We start from the raw sequence: 16,890 nt of genomic DNA, 5'->3' as shown, positions 1-16,890 counted from the left end.
GCATTCTCAATCTTTGTGAAAACAAAAATGATTTCAAACTAAGTAAAAACAACCGATTGTTTTGTCGAAACAACCGATTGTTTATACTTAGGTATTTTGAGAAAAAGATTGAAAACTGTTTTGAATGGTTGAACTGTTAAGTACCAAAACAACCGATTGATTCGAGGAAACAACCGATTGTTTGTTTTGGGACCATAACAGAAAAATTGTTTTCTCTTTGACTGAGCTTTAAATGTTTTAACTGCTTACGCTCTAGTCATTAAATGCTTTGACCAATCTTTTAATACAATTTAAGAGTTTGTTAAGATTTGTAACAAACTACATCTTTGAATATATTTAGAAAAACAGATTTGACAATTAAGAATCTTTGACAAAGTTTTTCCAAGAGTTTTTCAAAGTGCTGAGATTGCTAAGAGTTTGTGATTGATCAAAGTGTTGGAATATGATTCTGCTTGTATTGATTTCAGATTATCTTTTGTAACAAGTGTAATCCTTGTACTCTGTTGAACAATTCGTTTTCTGTGTTTGCTGAGATTGGTTGTGTGTTCTTGAGGTGTTCAAGATCATCAATCTTAGTGTTGGCCAAGGAAAGTGTGTTTCTTGAGGTGTTCAAGGTCATTCTCTTGGTTGTTGTGTAAGTGATCAAGTGGTGATTGCTTAGTGGATATCCTCAGGGTTTCTGAGAAGACTGGATGTAGCTCTGGTTTGGGGTGAACCAGTATAAACAAATGTGTACAATCTCTCTATCTCTAACTATTTAAATTCAGTTTATTTGTTGTTTGCTGGTATAAACAACTGATTGTTTGTACGAAACAACCAATTGTTTTTCTGGTACTATAGCTTTTGCTTGCTGTTTTGGCTAACTGAATTGCTGAATCAATTGGTTCCTGAGATAAATTCATTATAGTTTTGAAAAGCTTGAGAAGACCCTCTTTAAACAATTAACCCCCCTCTAGTTTAAAGCCATCTTTTCTAACAAGATTGGTGTCTAGACCTGTTGACGTGTTTGTTTATGATTAAAAACTCTTGACTTTATAAACTTTTAGTTTGAGTAGCACGTTTGTGTGATATTATTATGTTTATCTGTTTAATAGCTTAAATTTGGTTGAGTAGAGTGACTGATTCTTTTCGATTTGATTATAATATGGTTGAACTATTCTTGAAATCTTGAAATCACTACAAGAAAATCATGAAATAGAAACCAATTTGTAAAAACCAAAATAATTAGTTGCAATAGTAACTAAATTAGAGACCATTTTAGAAACTAAAAAGAAATTTGGTTTCTAAATTAGTTTCTATTATTGTTAAATAGTTTCTAAATTGGTATCTAATTAGCAACCAAGTTTTTGCTACCAAATTTAAAAACTAAATAATTGGTAGTTAAAACCTTACTTGTTAATTATATACCAATTTAAAAACTATTTAACAATAATAGAAAATAATAAAAACTAATTTAGAAACCAATTTTTGTTTAGTTTATAAAATGATCTCTATTTTAGTTTCTACTGTAACTAATTATTTTGTTCTCTAAAAATTGGTTTCTATTTTATGATTGAATGATTTATATTTATTTATTTTTTCTATTAAAAAAAACTAATGCCATATTCTATTATTTTATTATTTACTTTTATCTAAGAAAACGTGTTAGGATGTAAAGGTTATTGATTGATGAGAAACATCCAAAAATCATAAATTTCTTTCATTTTAAAAGTCTTTGAAATTATTGTTTAATCTGTAACTCATTTCATTGAATCTGTAATCCCTACGTCAGTTTGCTAAATCTAATATTCTTTACGCAAATTTCAAATACCTTGCACGAATCCAGGATCTGAAGAAAAATGAAGTGTTTTTTGAAACTTGGAGAAAATATGAAAGCAGAAAGTTATCACGCTTATAGAGAAAGTTATTGAAGATTCTAATGAGAGTTTGAAAAGAGGGTTGAAAACACAGATAAAGGTGTCTCTTGTGGTGGGGTAATACTGAATGAGACTACCACTCATTATTAACTCTAACCACTGCAATGCACTCTATCATTATAAATTGATAATAAGATTATTTATATATAACAAAAATAAATCTAGTTTATATATTTAAAATTCAAAAGTAAAAAAAATATAATTCATTTAAATAATTTATTTTTTCTTGATTATTATTATTATAAAAAGCACTTTAAATTAACAACTTTAAAAAATATATATTATTAAAAAAAGTAATAAAAATTAAATAAAAATATATTTCTCATTATATAAAGAAGTTGTTTATTTTTTTATAATTATAATAGAAACTTATATAGTAGTTTGATTTTTTAGAAAATCATTTTATTGGACTTTTTAGAATTGTGTTAGAATTTTTAAAAATTCAAAAATGATATTTTATAATTAAATATTTTACCGAAACATGTCAGTGTCAATATTTGGTACGTCTTAAATACCTAAACATATAATTTAAGAAACGTGTTTTGGTTTGATATACAACAAATGAATTTATATTATTAAAAGAATTATTATTGTTAACATATTTATTCTATTGTTAAATCACAAACTGTTGACTTTGATTAAACTAATTTAACAATTCACCACAGAATTTTAAAGAAATCCATTACAGATATGTTTATAATTTCACTAACATACAATTTTCTCATATTAAGGCACCTAATCCATAATTTAATTTTCCTTAAACAGTACCATATAAGAGCACTCACATTCTCCATACTTTCATTGAAGATATATATAAATTTATCACAATAAATAAAATCCTACAAAACTATTACTATCACTATAAAAAAAAATTATTAAATAACAATCAAATTTAAAGATAAAAAATATTTAATCACTTTATTAAATAAATTAAATACTATTTAATAGATTAAAAAATTATAACTTAAAGTGATTTATTTATTAATAAAATTTATAAAATAATTTTTAATTTAATATCTAATTTTGTTACCAAATTTTAGTTATTAATATTTTTAATTTTAAATTAATCTTTAAAAAATTAATAAAAATTAATTTAAAATATAAAATAGTTAGTAAGTAAAATTTTGATAACTAATAATTAAATACTAAATTAAAAATTATTTTATAATTTTTTATTAATAAAAAATAATTCTTTAAATATCAATAATTTTTAATTTATAAAATAATCTTTAGTTTGATTAGTATAATAATTAATTATTTTAGTTTCTAAAATTAATTTTTATTTAATAATTTTTTTTATATTTTATGAAAAAAATATCAATGACTTCGACACAATTAAATAATTTATAAGAACAGTTAACATAAGAGTCATATATATATATATATATATATATATATATATATATATATATATATATATATATATATATATCAAGTGGAATCATCACTGATTACCACATGGTTAAATAATTTATAAGAACAGTTAACATGAGGGTCATATCCAAGATTTATCAATTTATCACAATAAATGAAACAATATAAAACCATAACTATCAAGGGCCATATAATTAATACTCTTTCTGATTTTATTTATATGAGCCTAAAATTAGAAGTGATACTTGTTTAATTTTATAAAATTCAATCTATAACATCTCTGGCATTAATTATTTTTAGTATAAATATCATTAACTAAAGAGGTTGTATATAACATACAATTAAAAGATAAAAAATCGTATAAATGGCAATGATAAGATTTAGAAAGAAATATAAATTTAGAATTAATTTTAATTATCTATCAAATTGACAATTTAATTTTTTTTTAAGGAATAATATGATTCAATATATTGTAATTAAGAAAATATTTATAAGAGTATTGGTGGTTATGTGAAGATCACGAACTTAAATCCTAAATTAAATATATAAAAAAAAAATCAAAGTTATCCTTTTATTCAACACCTTAATTAGCACAATACCCACATCAAACTAAAAATGCTTATTCTCCATATCAAAATTCAGAGTTTGTAGTACATACATAAACATTATAAATATTTGGCAAGGCGTTTTCTTGCAACACTTCCATTTATATTTTTAAAAAAATGTCTAGTATATTCTGAATTATAAATTATTTTCCAGATTCTGAACTTTTATTTATATTTATATTTTTTCTAAAAAAGTATAATTAACTCTTAATATATTATGATTTATAGATTATTTTCTTGATTTAAAAATATCATATGAACTCTATAATTCATAATATAAATATATTTTGAATTGTAAAATTCGAAAGATATTACCAAATTTAGAAAATACCTTTATGAATAGTAAATTTTGTTATATAACACTAATTTTCAAATTATAGAATTTAAAAAGTATTTTTGAAGTAAAAAAAGATGTTTTTTTAAATTATGTAATTTATAATAAAAATTATATTAGGATAGATTTTGAAAGATATTTTTTAATTTAAAAAATATTTTTCTAATTTTATAATTAAAAATATAAAATATATTTTAAATTATAAAATATATTTTAAATTATAAAATAATTTAAAATATATTTTTTACTTCCAAATTTTATAATTTAAAATATAATGTTTTATTTTGAACTTTATTATTGGAAGGATAATTTTAATTTTTTTTATCAACAAAAAATGAAATTAAATTAATAGAGATATTTGAGAAAGTTTAACATGACGCTTTTAAGGAAGTGGATCTGGCGTTTGTGCAATGCTGAAAATGGGTTGTGGAAAGATGTGATGGTTTCCAAGTATGGTGGTTGGAGAAATGTAAGGGCTGAAAGGAGAGTAGGTTGGATTCTTTATGGTGAAAGGATTTGAAGGCGATAACTTTGAGGGGTGCAAAGGAAATTTTGTGGACAATGTTATCTAGTGTTGGTGTTGAGGAAATAAAACAAAGCAAGATATTTGTGAACAGAGAATGTAAATTTTATTTCACTTCTACTTTTCAAATAAGAATACAATCTCTCTAAATAGTTTTACAATAGACTTCTCAAATTCTACATTCTCTCTCATAAAACCTATACTATAATTTACATTTAAATCATAGTATAAACGACATTCAAAACTAGAATTAAAGATAATAATTATTGGCTATTCAAATGCTAAAATAAAACTAATGCGGCTGACGGCTTTGAGTTTAATGCTAACAAATTCCCCCTTAAACTCAAACCTTTCATATTATTCATTCAGATTGTTATCGCTCACACTTCCAATTTCATATTTTTCTTTACCCCAACTGCCTCCAATATTATATTTTTCCAGTAGTCACCATACTGTCCTTGATTAGAAGCAACTTCAATTTTCTTCATTGCACCAATCCGTGCAGAATTTTGAATTGAATTACTTTTAATTTTCCAAACAAAATCTTCTCCACTTTCACCCTTTGATTTAAAAGGATTTAAGAAAGACTTTTGACTTCAATGAGCTTTAAAGATAATGATTATACCATATTTCCCTTTCAGATGATGTCTCAACACCATTCCATTTATGGTCTTCTCTTAAATTAAAACCATTATTTTCAAGTAAAACACATGAACCAAAAGGGGCTTTTAATTTGAATTGTAATTCATTCACCTTTTCTTTTTGTGCCAAAAACAACAAATGGAGTTCTTCAACTTGATTGACTCTACTTTCCTTGTCTTTGTCCATATCAACATATTTTTCTTCCAATTTTGTAAACCTTATTTCCAGCTTATCAAATTTTGCTTCAACACTCTCCAATAATTGTCCCATACTGAGAATATTACTCTTCAAGTCAGGTACATAGATTTCTGTGACACTTTCTTTGGACTTAAAGGCCATGTGCTCCTCCTCCATTGGATTGAGAGCAAAACTTTTTTCCTTCATTTCAACTTTAAACAAATCTCTGCCATCAACATCTTTGATTAAACAATGTTTATTTTCAAACATCACTTTATAGCCTTTTTTCCAACAATTGATCAACACTTAAAATATTTTGATCAATCTCTGGCACAAAAAGAACATCTGTAATGATTTTTATACCTTTATAGCTTGTGATAGCTATTGTGCCTTTTCCTTTTATTGCAAGGTGTTCACCATTTTCAATCCTCACCTTTTTAATATCAGTAGTTCTCAATTCCTTGAAGAGTTCCTTGTCATGTGTCATGTGGTTAGTGCAACCACTGTCAATTAGCCAAAATGTACTTGAAATATTGCTGTAAAGACCAGTTGCAACGAAAAGTACATCCTCCTCCTCATTTGCAATTTGAGCATCTACATCTTGTTGCTCACTTTGGTTTCTACAAAGGATTGCTTCATGCCCAAGTTGATTGCACTTATTGCACTTAGCATCAGGTCTTCTCCAACACTTAAACGGTGGATGACCTAACTTGTTGCAATGCTTACAAGGAGGATAATTTCTACCTTTGTTTCTCCAGCCACCTTCATGTTTGACTAGTAAGGCTCCTTCTACTGCTCCATCTTGTCTCATGGCTCTCCTTTGTTCTTGTGCTTGTAAAGCATTTAAGAGTTCTGCAAGAGAAATCTTTGATAGGTCCTTTGTGTTCTCCAGGGTTGTTATGGTGGCTTCAAACCTCTCTGGAACTGTTACAAACAACTTTTCCACAATTCTTGAATCCTTTAACACAGATCCAAGCAACCTCACTTTGTTGGCAATGCTTAGAAGTTTGTCCGAGTACTCTTTTACGGATTTTGACTCCTTCATTTTCTGCAATTCAAACTCTCTGATTAGATTCAAGGCTTGCATTCCACGAATCCTCTCATCACCTTCATATTCTGCCTTGAGGTAATCCTAGATTTCTTTTGCTGACTTCAATGACATTATCCTTGTGAATACCATAGGAGATACAGCTGCAAATAGACATGATTTTTCCTTTGATCTCTTCAGCTTTTTTTCCTTCTGTGATTTTATTTGTGCCACCGTAGGGTTTTCTGGAAGGGACTGAATTTCATAGTCCTCTTCTACAGCTTCCCATAAATCCAATGCTTCTAGGTAGGTCTCCATACGAACAACCCACATTTGATAATTGTCTCAATCAAAAACAGGTGGTGCCATTGCTGAAAAATTTGATCCTCCTTCCATTGGTGCACTCTACTAACCTCACAGATCCCTCAAGAAAATAGCTCTGATACCAATTGTTGGTGTTGAGGGAATAAAACAAAGCAAGATATTTGTGAACAGAGAATATAAATTTTATTTCACTGCTACTTTTCAAATAAGAATACAATCTCTCTAAATAGTCTTACAATAGACTTCTCAAATTCTACCTTCTCTCTCATAAAACCTATACTATAACTTACATTTAAATCATAGTATAAATGACATTCAAAACTAGAATTAAAGATAATAATTATTGGCTATTCAAATGCTAAAATAAAACTAATGACGGCTGACGACTTTGAGTTTAATGCTAACATCTAGGAGGTTGGGAATGGGAGGGAGATTAGTCTGTGGGAGGATGTTTGGGTAGGGAATGAAATACTTAAAGATAAGTTTCTGAGACTTTTTTCAATATGTTATCACAAGGAAGCCAAGCTAAGGCAAGGAGGGGAGTGGGATGACAATCACGAGTGGACTTGGAAGATACGATGGAGGAGAAGTTTGTTTGAATGGGAAAAGGAATAGGAGCCGAAGTTGATAATGTTGATGTAGCTAGAGAATGAAGCTTTTTGTAAGAAGCATAAACACCTAGTCCCAACACCAGAACCGTTGCACTAGTATACAGTAGCACATGCTCATCTCCATTGAACCCTTTTAGCAAACTTGTCACTGTTTGTGAAGCAGAAGCAGCCACCTCCTTTATCCCAATCCTTTTTTATGATCCAATATCACCGAGTTTACCATTCATTTCCACTTTTTCTTTGCCCTTTCTGTCACCAATTTTACATCCAATAGTCTCATCCATGACACCTTCCTTTTTTCCTTTCTGAGGTGATTTTCCTGATGTAGAAGCATTCTTCCTTTCTTTCCCATTAACCATTTTCCTTTCACTACTTTCAAAATTTACTTCTCTTTGATTCTTGGCATTTTGTGAAATTCCTTCTTCACCCTTTTGAGGCACATAATCACTTGTAGCTTTTGGTGAGGTTAAAGCCTCATTAGCTTGTATTTGACTCTCAATTATTGATTTTGGTTCCTCACAAGTTTCCATTTCACCATTCTCACTTGATATGGTTACCTTTGGCATTATGATACTGTAAATTTCTCCTTGGAACATACCTTTCAGCTTGTTCACATCACAATTCATAGGAACTGTATATACAATATATTTTTTTTTGATCGGCAAAAAAAGAATGAATAAAAAAGAGATATTTCAGGGATATCTCAACCCGTATACAGAAACCTACCTTACACACACAAATCAGCTGCTCCTATATAGAGGAGAAGTTCCTAGGAAATATAACAGACCTCATACAAACCATTGGCTCAAGACACCAATCGGAGAAAGAAAAACAAGCGCCTCGCGCTTTACACATTACCCATGACCACGCCTTTACCTGCGACATTGCAAAAATTTCAATATGGTCTACCCTGCCACTTCTAAACACCTCCCTATTCCTATGATTCCACAGTTCCCCTACCACAGCTATCTACACATCCCCCCAAACCTGATTCACGCTTTCCGTGACCCCACTCATCCGGAAACTTAAAATGTGGTTCTTCGGGTCCCTTTGACTTAGAGGTCATCCCCACCCACTCATGGCACTTTTCCCACACAAGCCAAGCCACCCTACATGTACAGAACAAGTGAGACGTAGTTTCCTCCTCCTCCTCCCCGCACAGGCTGCAAATATTGGTGATTAGCCCTACCCCCTTCCTTGCCAGGTTGGCTTTGGTTGTTATTTTGTCTTCCAATACCCTCCACGCCAAGAGATGAGCAGGAGGTTGCGCCTTTAGCCTCCAAAAACCCAGATATACCTCTCTCTCCTCCCCCTGATATACGTCCCTGAGTATGCTGTATGCTGATTTAACCGTGAACCTCTCTGTCCTTCTATCATTCCATTCCCACCTATCCTCCTTGTCTGCCCTCCCCATCTGATCTCTCAGAATATGCATCAGCTGACGCTCCAGACTCAATTCCCATTCAAACAAGTTTCTTCTCATTCGATCTTCCATACCCACCCTAAGCTTTCCGACCACTCCCTAACCTGCCATAGCAAAGAATCCTTGTTCGTACATGTGGAATGAAGCCTCGGGAATAACTCTTTTAAGGCTACACTGCCTGCCCAACTATCTTCCCAGAACCTGATCTCCCTCCCATTCCCAACCTCTCACAAGACCGTTGCGAACCTCTGTAACAAGAGGTTATTGCACCCTATCCCTCCAACACTGCTCTTCTGGAAATTAACCTTCAACCCGGACGCTAACTCAAAACATATAAGAATGGCCTTGATGACAAACACACTGTGAGCACTCGCTTTACATAGAAAAAGCGTGTCATCTGCAAACTGAAGCATATTAACCTTGGTGAGCCTACCTCCGATCTCCACGTTTTCTAATAAATCCTTATCGACCGCCATCCTTACCAGTCCGGCTAGACCTTCTGCCACAATGAGAAACAGAAAAGGTGCCAGCGGGTCTCCTTGTCTCACCCCCTTCCTGGGCTTAAACTCTTGAGTCGGACTCCCATTCACAAGCACAGACACTGATGAGGACTCAAGGCACTCTCTAATCCAGCCGACCCATCTTCCACAGAAGCCTAATGTCTCCAGCATATAGAACAAGAACCTCCAATCAATTGAGTCGTATGCCTTCTCATAGTCAACCTTAAAGAAAATACAACTGCTTTTTCTCCTCTTGATATCCTCCAACACTTCATTTGCTACTAAGACACTATCCACAATCCCCCTACCTTCCAAGAACACCGACTGCCTCACATCGATGACCTTGTGCAAAACTTTCTTCAACCTGCTTGACAGAATCTTTGCCACAATTTTGTACATGCACCCGACCAGAGATATCGGCCTGAACTCGTTCAAGCATGAGGAATTTTCAACTTTAGGGATTAACGATATAAAAGAGGCATTCGTCCCCCTTGGCCATCTCCCTTCTTCCTCAAAATTATGCACTGCCCTAATGATGTCTGCCTTCATCTCCTCCCAACATAACTTGATAAAGCCAAAATTGAATCCGTCAGGTCCCGGGATTTTATCACTGCCACAGCTCCACACCGCCTCCTTTACCTCCTCATCAGAAATCCTTCCTACCAACCAGGTATTGTCTTCTTCAGTGATCCTTTTAAAAATTGCATTATCTAGCTTGACGCTCAAACGATCATCGCTAGAGAACCTCTCTTTGAAATACATTCTGACCTTGTCCTTTACCACACCCTGATTTTCATACCTCACACCATTGTCTCTCACCCCGTTGAACCCATTCCTTGTCTTCTCCATTTTATGGTCGAGTGAAAGTACTTTGTGTTCAAATCCCCCCTGCTTCAGCCATTTGATGAGAGCCTTCTGCTGATAAATGGCCTCCTGATTAAGATTATTACTTCTTAGCTCTGCTAACAACCACTTCCTCTCTTCCCTACCCACCTCATCCAACTCACTCTCGTCATCTTTTGCATCCAACTCATGTATCCTTTTTTGGATCTCATCCCCCTGCTGAAAGACATTGCCAAAAACCTCCTTATTCCACTCTTTTAAGTCAGCCTTCAACAATTTCAACTTTTCTTTGAACACAAATAAGCCTCCACCTTGGATTTCATAACTAAGCCATATGTTACGAACAAACTCCCTGAACCTGCTATCTTTGTGCCAAACATCTAAACAGCGAAACGGTTTCGGCCCCCAGTCCACGGTGACCATATCTAATACCAGCGCACAATGATCCGACACCGCCCTGTCTAACACCTGGTATTTGTTGTCCGGCCACCTATCCAACCACTCCCTCGACACTAAGAACCGGTTGATTCTGCTCTTTATCAATCCGTTGGGTTTGTACCATGTAAACTTTCTACCCAACATTGGTAAGTCTACAAATTCAGAGCTTTCAATAAACTCATTAAACCTTCTCATCTCGTTACTGTGATCGATGTCGCAGCCCACATTCCTCCTCTCGCCTGGGCACCTGATGGAATTAAAATCCCCTACCACGCACCACACCTTCGTATTAATCATCGATCTCTTCTCCCGAACCTCCCCCCATATAGCCTTTTTCTCTAACACTGAACCGGTGTTGTAGATGTTGACCACCACTGTCTGTATCGGGTCTTCTAACCTCCATTCCCCTTCGATGATGCTATAGTTACTCCCATTAAATACAATACTAAGATGAAAGCAACTTTTCCTCCACATCGTAATTACTCCTCCAGCATTATTCACATTCCCGTTCACAACCCACTCAATCTCATTTGAACCCCACATATCGAAAATCTCATGCGACTCCAAATCCTTACATTTAATCTCCTGTAGACACACCATACCCGCCTGTTCTTTATGGATCAACTCCCTCAGATACTTCCTTTTGTGAGGACCCCCCACTCCCCTTAAGTTCATACTAATTACCTTCATCATCAGATACATTGTTCTCCACTCTGCTTACACTTTCCTTCCTGGCTCCTGCCTTATCCTGAATCTCCATAGCTTGAATACGGCCTACCACCACTTCTTCCTCACTCGAGAAGGTGAAACCCAATTCCTTTCCGATGGTCCAGATTCTCACCGCTTCCGAGTACTCATTGTTGATCCAATACAGCCTGTTGCAATTCCTAACAGCACCATCTGACAAGTTACTAAGGCTCTGAGAAACGACCCTAGTATCCTGCCGACTGGACACAGCATCCGCTTGAAAATTGTCCTCCAACGTGCCTCTCCTTCCGCCTACCGAACTGAGACGCACTCTCCCTTCGTTAATGGTGTCAGATTTGCGAACCTCGCTCACCTTCACCATCTTCGTTTCGTCATCAACCTTCTTTGCCATCGTCGCCGCATCTCCACTCCTTGTGCATGTTGCAATCGCCTTCGCTCTAGCCTTGGTGCGGATGTGATACGCCTGAATGGGTGGGCTAATCTGAGATGGCTCGCTTAGTCATTTAGGGTGCCTCATCTCCGGCGTATACGACCCCCTGCCGTCGTCTTCCTCTGTGATCGTCACTTCGCCAACGACATCTTCCCCACTTGCCTCTACCCTGGACAAAGACTTGTTAATACCATCCCTAGGGTTGTCGTCACTCTTCTCGTCGTATGCATCGCTAGCCCAGGCCTCCATCGCGCCATCAACCCCAGACTTTGCGTTCCTTGCTATCGGCACCCGTCCTGTCTGCTCAACTTCCATTTGTTTCGAGCCCAAACCCACAAAGATGCTAAACTCACTCCCTTCGTGTAGTTGGGCCTTAACTGGCCCATTAACAATTAGGTCAAACGCGTTTTCACTCCTACTAGCCGTTAACAACCCCTTAGATGTCCCATCCTCCTTCTGCACTGGCGCATGCTTAGAATAAACTCTCAGCCCTAGACTCGAAGACCTTACTAGGGCTACCTGTACTGGCGCCACCCCCTTCCCCCACCGTGTCCTCCGCCGGGAATTTCACTGAGCATTCTTCGTCGCCTTTCCTCCCCTCATATTGCTGAACATCAGCGTCGGAACCCTCCGATTCAAGCAACTCCTCGCCAAACTTCTCCTCCGACCCCTCGTCTGAATCGCCTCCTCTTGCCTGTCCCCCACTGCCATGCGAGCAACACCCACATGTGTTGAACGAAGGGATTTCTTCTTCCAAAACAATCTGGCAGAGAATGTCGTTGATCTTCATATCCATCGCCATGCGAATGGCTCGTCCCACCGGTGCCCTTACTCTTAGCCTTGCAAACTCCAAATCTTCGAATTCCGACGTAGCTTCGTCTACCTCCACCAGGGATCCTACATGAGCAACAACACGTTCAAAGCATCCTCTGTTCCACATGCTAAGAGGTAGTCCTCTGCATCTAACCCACACCACCTTTTCATCCACTGCAAAACTCTCCTCCCACGGAACAATCGACTCGAAAAGAGCTCCCATCATCTCCTTGTTATCTTTGAGCGTCTTCTAGATTATCCCGTCCGATTCCCCTGACAAGAGCACATACTGGCCTCCTAGATATCTCACTCGGATGAAGTCGACACCTTCCATGATGAAACTCTCCTTTACCACCTGCACCATCCCTGCATCAGACAGTTTTCCAACAAAACTGTTCCTCACCCATTCAACATCCTCCTTCTCCACATTGATATGAGCCATGTTCAGTTACGTGTGCCCTTTTGCCTTCACGTTCCCCACCAGCCCCGCCTGAAGGAATGGTTGCGACGGTCCATGGTCACTGCCTGTGCATAAGTGCGGGTGTTGTTGAACCCAGCCGGTGGATGAGTGTGAGTCCGGTGAGATACCGTTCGTTCCTGCCTCTGTTGTGGTGCTTTTTCAAACCGTTCAGGTCTTCGTTCCGCTCTTTAGTTGTCCATGTTACCTTCCTATACTTTGATTTATTAACTCTCAGCTTCCAAGTCCCAATCCAAATGACATTCAACCTTCTTTCCAGCTCATCTTCCTCTACCACCTCATGGAACCTCACAAATCCAAACCTTTGTCTCTTGATGTTTAACCTTCTTGAGATAAAGATATCTTTTATCCTCCCCATCTCTGAAAAATCTTCCACATGTCCCTCTCATCATGGTCATGAGGAAAGTTGGAGAAGAAGAAGCTTACCTCCATGCTAAGTAGGATAGGATCATCTACTGTGTATACAATGTTGAAGCGGATTGATCTGTTATCTCCAAGTGATCGCCCATCAAAAACTCTAACTCTTCTATAATCATACTCAAATTGAGCACCTATATCATCTTCTGCATAACCTGCACCAAAGCCAAGAAATCAAGAAGCACCTCAAGGGAAAGAAAAATAATGATTTTAAAATAATTTATTTTTTACCAATAAACTTTATCAAGCACGCATGTATATATATTTGTAATATGATTGAAGGTTTGAAAGGGAATAAAAGAAAAGGAAAAACAAGAACATGGTTTTGGTGGATGATGAGGTAATTAGCCATACAAACCAGGAAGGTGAACAAGCAGGGAGTGTGATTCTGGGGTCTCCTTTGTTTCTAATTTTGGCTGGCAAATTCTCATTGTTATGTTTGATTGCATTTCCATCTATTTGATTGGAACTTCTTGATTATTATATATATATATAGATATATATAGATAGGAAAATATTTAAAAGATTTCTAGTTATCTCATTAATCATACACAATAATAAAATCATTAAATAAAAACTAATCTAAGAGATAAAAACAATTAATAGTTATATTGACTAAATTAACTATTATTTTAAAATTAAAAAAATTATTAGTATCTAAAACAATTTTTATTATTCATAAATAATTTTTAAATTGATATCTAATTATCTATCATAGTTTTAACTACAAACTTTAGAATATAAATAAATTAATAATTAAAATACTGATAATTAAATATTAATTTAGAAATTATTTATGAAACTACTCTAAATATCTTATAAAATAATATATAATTTAATGAATATCTAACTATTATTTTTTTCTAAAATTATTTTAAATTTATTGATTTTAATGTAGTGATACACCGACAAAATTGTATGATGACAAAAACACATCACAAAGATATCCTTGTATTCTAAAACTTATTTAACATATCACCCACTTGCATCTTGAATTATTGAAATCAATAAACAAAGTAAAAAAAGCTTATTTTCCACATCAAACTTCACAGTTATTACACACATCATTGGCCAAACATTCTTATTTGTTGGCATTTTCTTGAGCCTCGGCAAGATGAGCATCAACATCTCTGATGCAATGGTCACAGAATTCCAAGTAGCCATATGGAGCATGAACATCCTCACTCACCTTCTCATATTCCACACTCCATTTAACTGCAGCACTGCCACCATCCTTCTCAATGGCTTCAAAGATTAGGTTAAACACCTTATATTTATCATCGATATCTTCACCATAGAGCTTGAACACAATTCTTCTGTTCTGCTCATCAACGGATTCAATAGTTTCATGGCATTTTACTGTCTTACCGTCTGTTGTTTCACAAGTAACCAGTCATTAATCAGTAATAAAAATTAAATAAATAAGAATCACTTTACGAGTGATCCAACTCATATACAAAATCGTATAGAAACGAGCAACATCCTTGATAGACTTGTCATTAACTTCTTATTATAACAAATACTAGAAAACAGGTCTCTAAAGATAAAAAAACACCTGCCTCTCAAAACAAATAAGGAAAACAAACCTCCACTAAAAAATCAAACAAAGTTTGACCGATCTAAATAAATCACTTATATTTAATCGAATACATGTAAACCATGGGATCAAGACAACCGTCAGAAAAGAAAAAACAAATTGAAGGAACTTTATAGGTTACTCAAACCACATAGAAACGAGCAACATCCTCGAAAGACTTGTCATTAACTTCCTACTATAACAAATACTAGAAAACAGACTTCCAAAGACCGAAAACCACCTGCATAAGAAAAACAAACCTCCACTAAAAAACCAAACAAAGTTTGATCGATCTGAATAAATCACTTATATTTAACCGAATACATGCAAACTATGACAACAAACTGAAGGAATTTTAGAAATTACTCAAGACCAAACCTTTTACTGAACATGAAGAAGATTTCATAATCATCTATCACTTCATCTTTAAAGAATATGTAATTGATCATTAATGTACTACTTTCACTTATTTTGATTTGATGTAAACATAATTAAAAACTTAATTACCGACGATAATAGTCCAGTGTTTGACCGAATCATTGGCGTGCCAATCGTCACCTTCATGGAGTTTGGCTGCATGAATTTTATGAGTTACGTGTTGAATATGGTGCAGTTGGTTTGTGTAGGTGTGGAACCATTTTTCCGCAGCTCCATGAACTGGAATTTCAGTGCTGATTTTTCCAGCAAGTGATGACATTATCAAGAATTATAGAAACAAAAAAGAAGAAGGAAAGGAATGGGATAATGTGGAGATGCATGAGAAAAGCATGTTAAATAGAGAAACATCTTACCAATATCTTCAACAGCCAACTACCTAAAGTAATTATGAGATTTTAGGGCTTTTCCTCAAATAAAATAAAACAATGTATTCTTTCGATCGTAGATCGAATCAAATTTTGTTTTGTTTGAAAAGAACAACGTGGGTTGGAGAGATACTTTACCTGAAATAAAAAAGAAAGAAAATAATAATATTATTTTTATATTTAAAAATGTTAATGTTGATTGAGACGACACATAAGTGTGATATTATTTTTCATTAAATTTTATTTCTTAAATGCATGGATTAGGACAATACATGGATGTTAACTTTTCCTTTTTTTTTTCAAAGGATATCATTTAACTTTTTTTGTTGATCATAAATAAAAAAATTATTAAACTGATTATAGGTGTTAAAAGTGAATTCAAGGAGTATTATTTGTTTTGATTAATATTTATATAATTAATATTCAGAGGGACTTCTTTTGAGGTTGGGATTTTGATGGTAGAAAGATTGCTTGGGTTTCTTGGGGAAAAGTGTGTGAATCTTGTGATGTTAAAGGACTAAGTATTTTTTATATTAAGGTCTTTAACACGACCCTGCTGGAAAAATGGATTTGGCGGTTGGGTTCGACTAAGGGTGGTTTATGGAAGGAGATTCTAGAGTGTAAGTATGGAGGTTGGAGATCTCTGAAACAACTGTGAGTCTCTCTGGTGGAGGGACTTGAACGAGATTTGGAAGTTGGAAGAGTGGGGTAGTAGTTTTGAAGACTGCTTTAAGTGGGAAGTTGGTAACGAGAATGATATTTCTTTCTGGGAAGACAAGTGAGTGAGTATGTTACTTTGAAGAGTAAATTTTTTAGGCTTTACTCCGTTAATGTTGATAAAAATATTTCGTTGAATCTTTGTGGGGATTGGATTAACAGTGTTTGGGTGTGGAATTTAATTTGGAGAAGGGTCATCTTTGAGTGGGAG

At 34.5% G+C, this 16,890-nt stretch overlaps 1 protein-coding gene, 1 non-coding gene and 1 pseudogene across 2 annotated transcripts; all 3 read right to left on the bottom strand.

The window, feature by feature from the left end:
• Positions 1-5,132: 5,132 nt before the first annotated feature.
• LOC150023337 (uncharacterized) lies at positions 5,133-7,148 on the bottom strand (annotated as a pseudogene).
• A 112-nt stretch (positions 7,149-7,260) lies between these two features.
• Positions 7,261-14,039, bottom strand: LOC137825961 (uncharacterized). The gene is made up of 4 exons (XR_016517723.1): positions 13,942-14,039; positions 13,623-13,738; position 12,503; positions 7,261-8,164 (listed from the first exon to the last, which is right to left on the bottom strand). It is a non-coding gene; the product is annotated as an uncharacterized LOC137825961 (transcript).
• Positions 14,040-14,518: 479 nt separating this feature from the next.
• On the bottom strand, positions 14,519-15,986 carry LOC137825953 (MLP-like protein 43). Its single transcript, XM_068631774.2, has 2 exons — positions 15,667-15,986; positions 14,519-14,954 (listed from the first exon to the last, which is right to left on the bottom strand). The coding sequence occupies exons 1-2, from the start codon at positions 15,854-15,856 to the stop codon at positions 14,665-14,667; spliced, it is 480 nt and encodes a 159-aa protein (XP_068487875.2). The 5' UTR covers positions 15,857-15,986; the 3' UTR covers positions 14,519-14,664.
• Between the last annotated feature and the right edge of the window lie 904 nt (positions 15,987-16,890).

This window comes from Phaseolus vulgaris, chromosome 11, assembly GCF_051622355.1.
Source record: "Phaseolus vulgaris cultivar YP4 chromosome 11, ASM5162235v1, whole genome shotgun sequence".
Lineage (NCBI taxonomy): Eukaryota > Viridiplantae > Streptophyta > Magnoliopsida > Fabales > Fabaceae > Phaseolus > Phaseolus vulgaris.
Note: the sequence above shows the minus strand (reverse complement) of the source record. Positions and strands in the feature narration are given on the sequence as shown.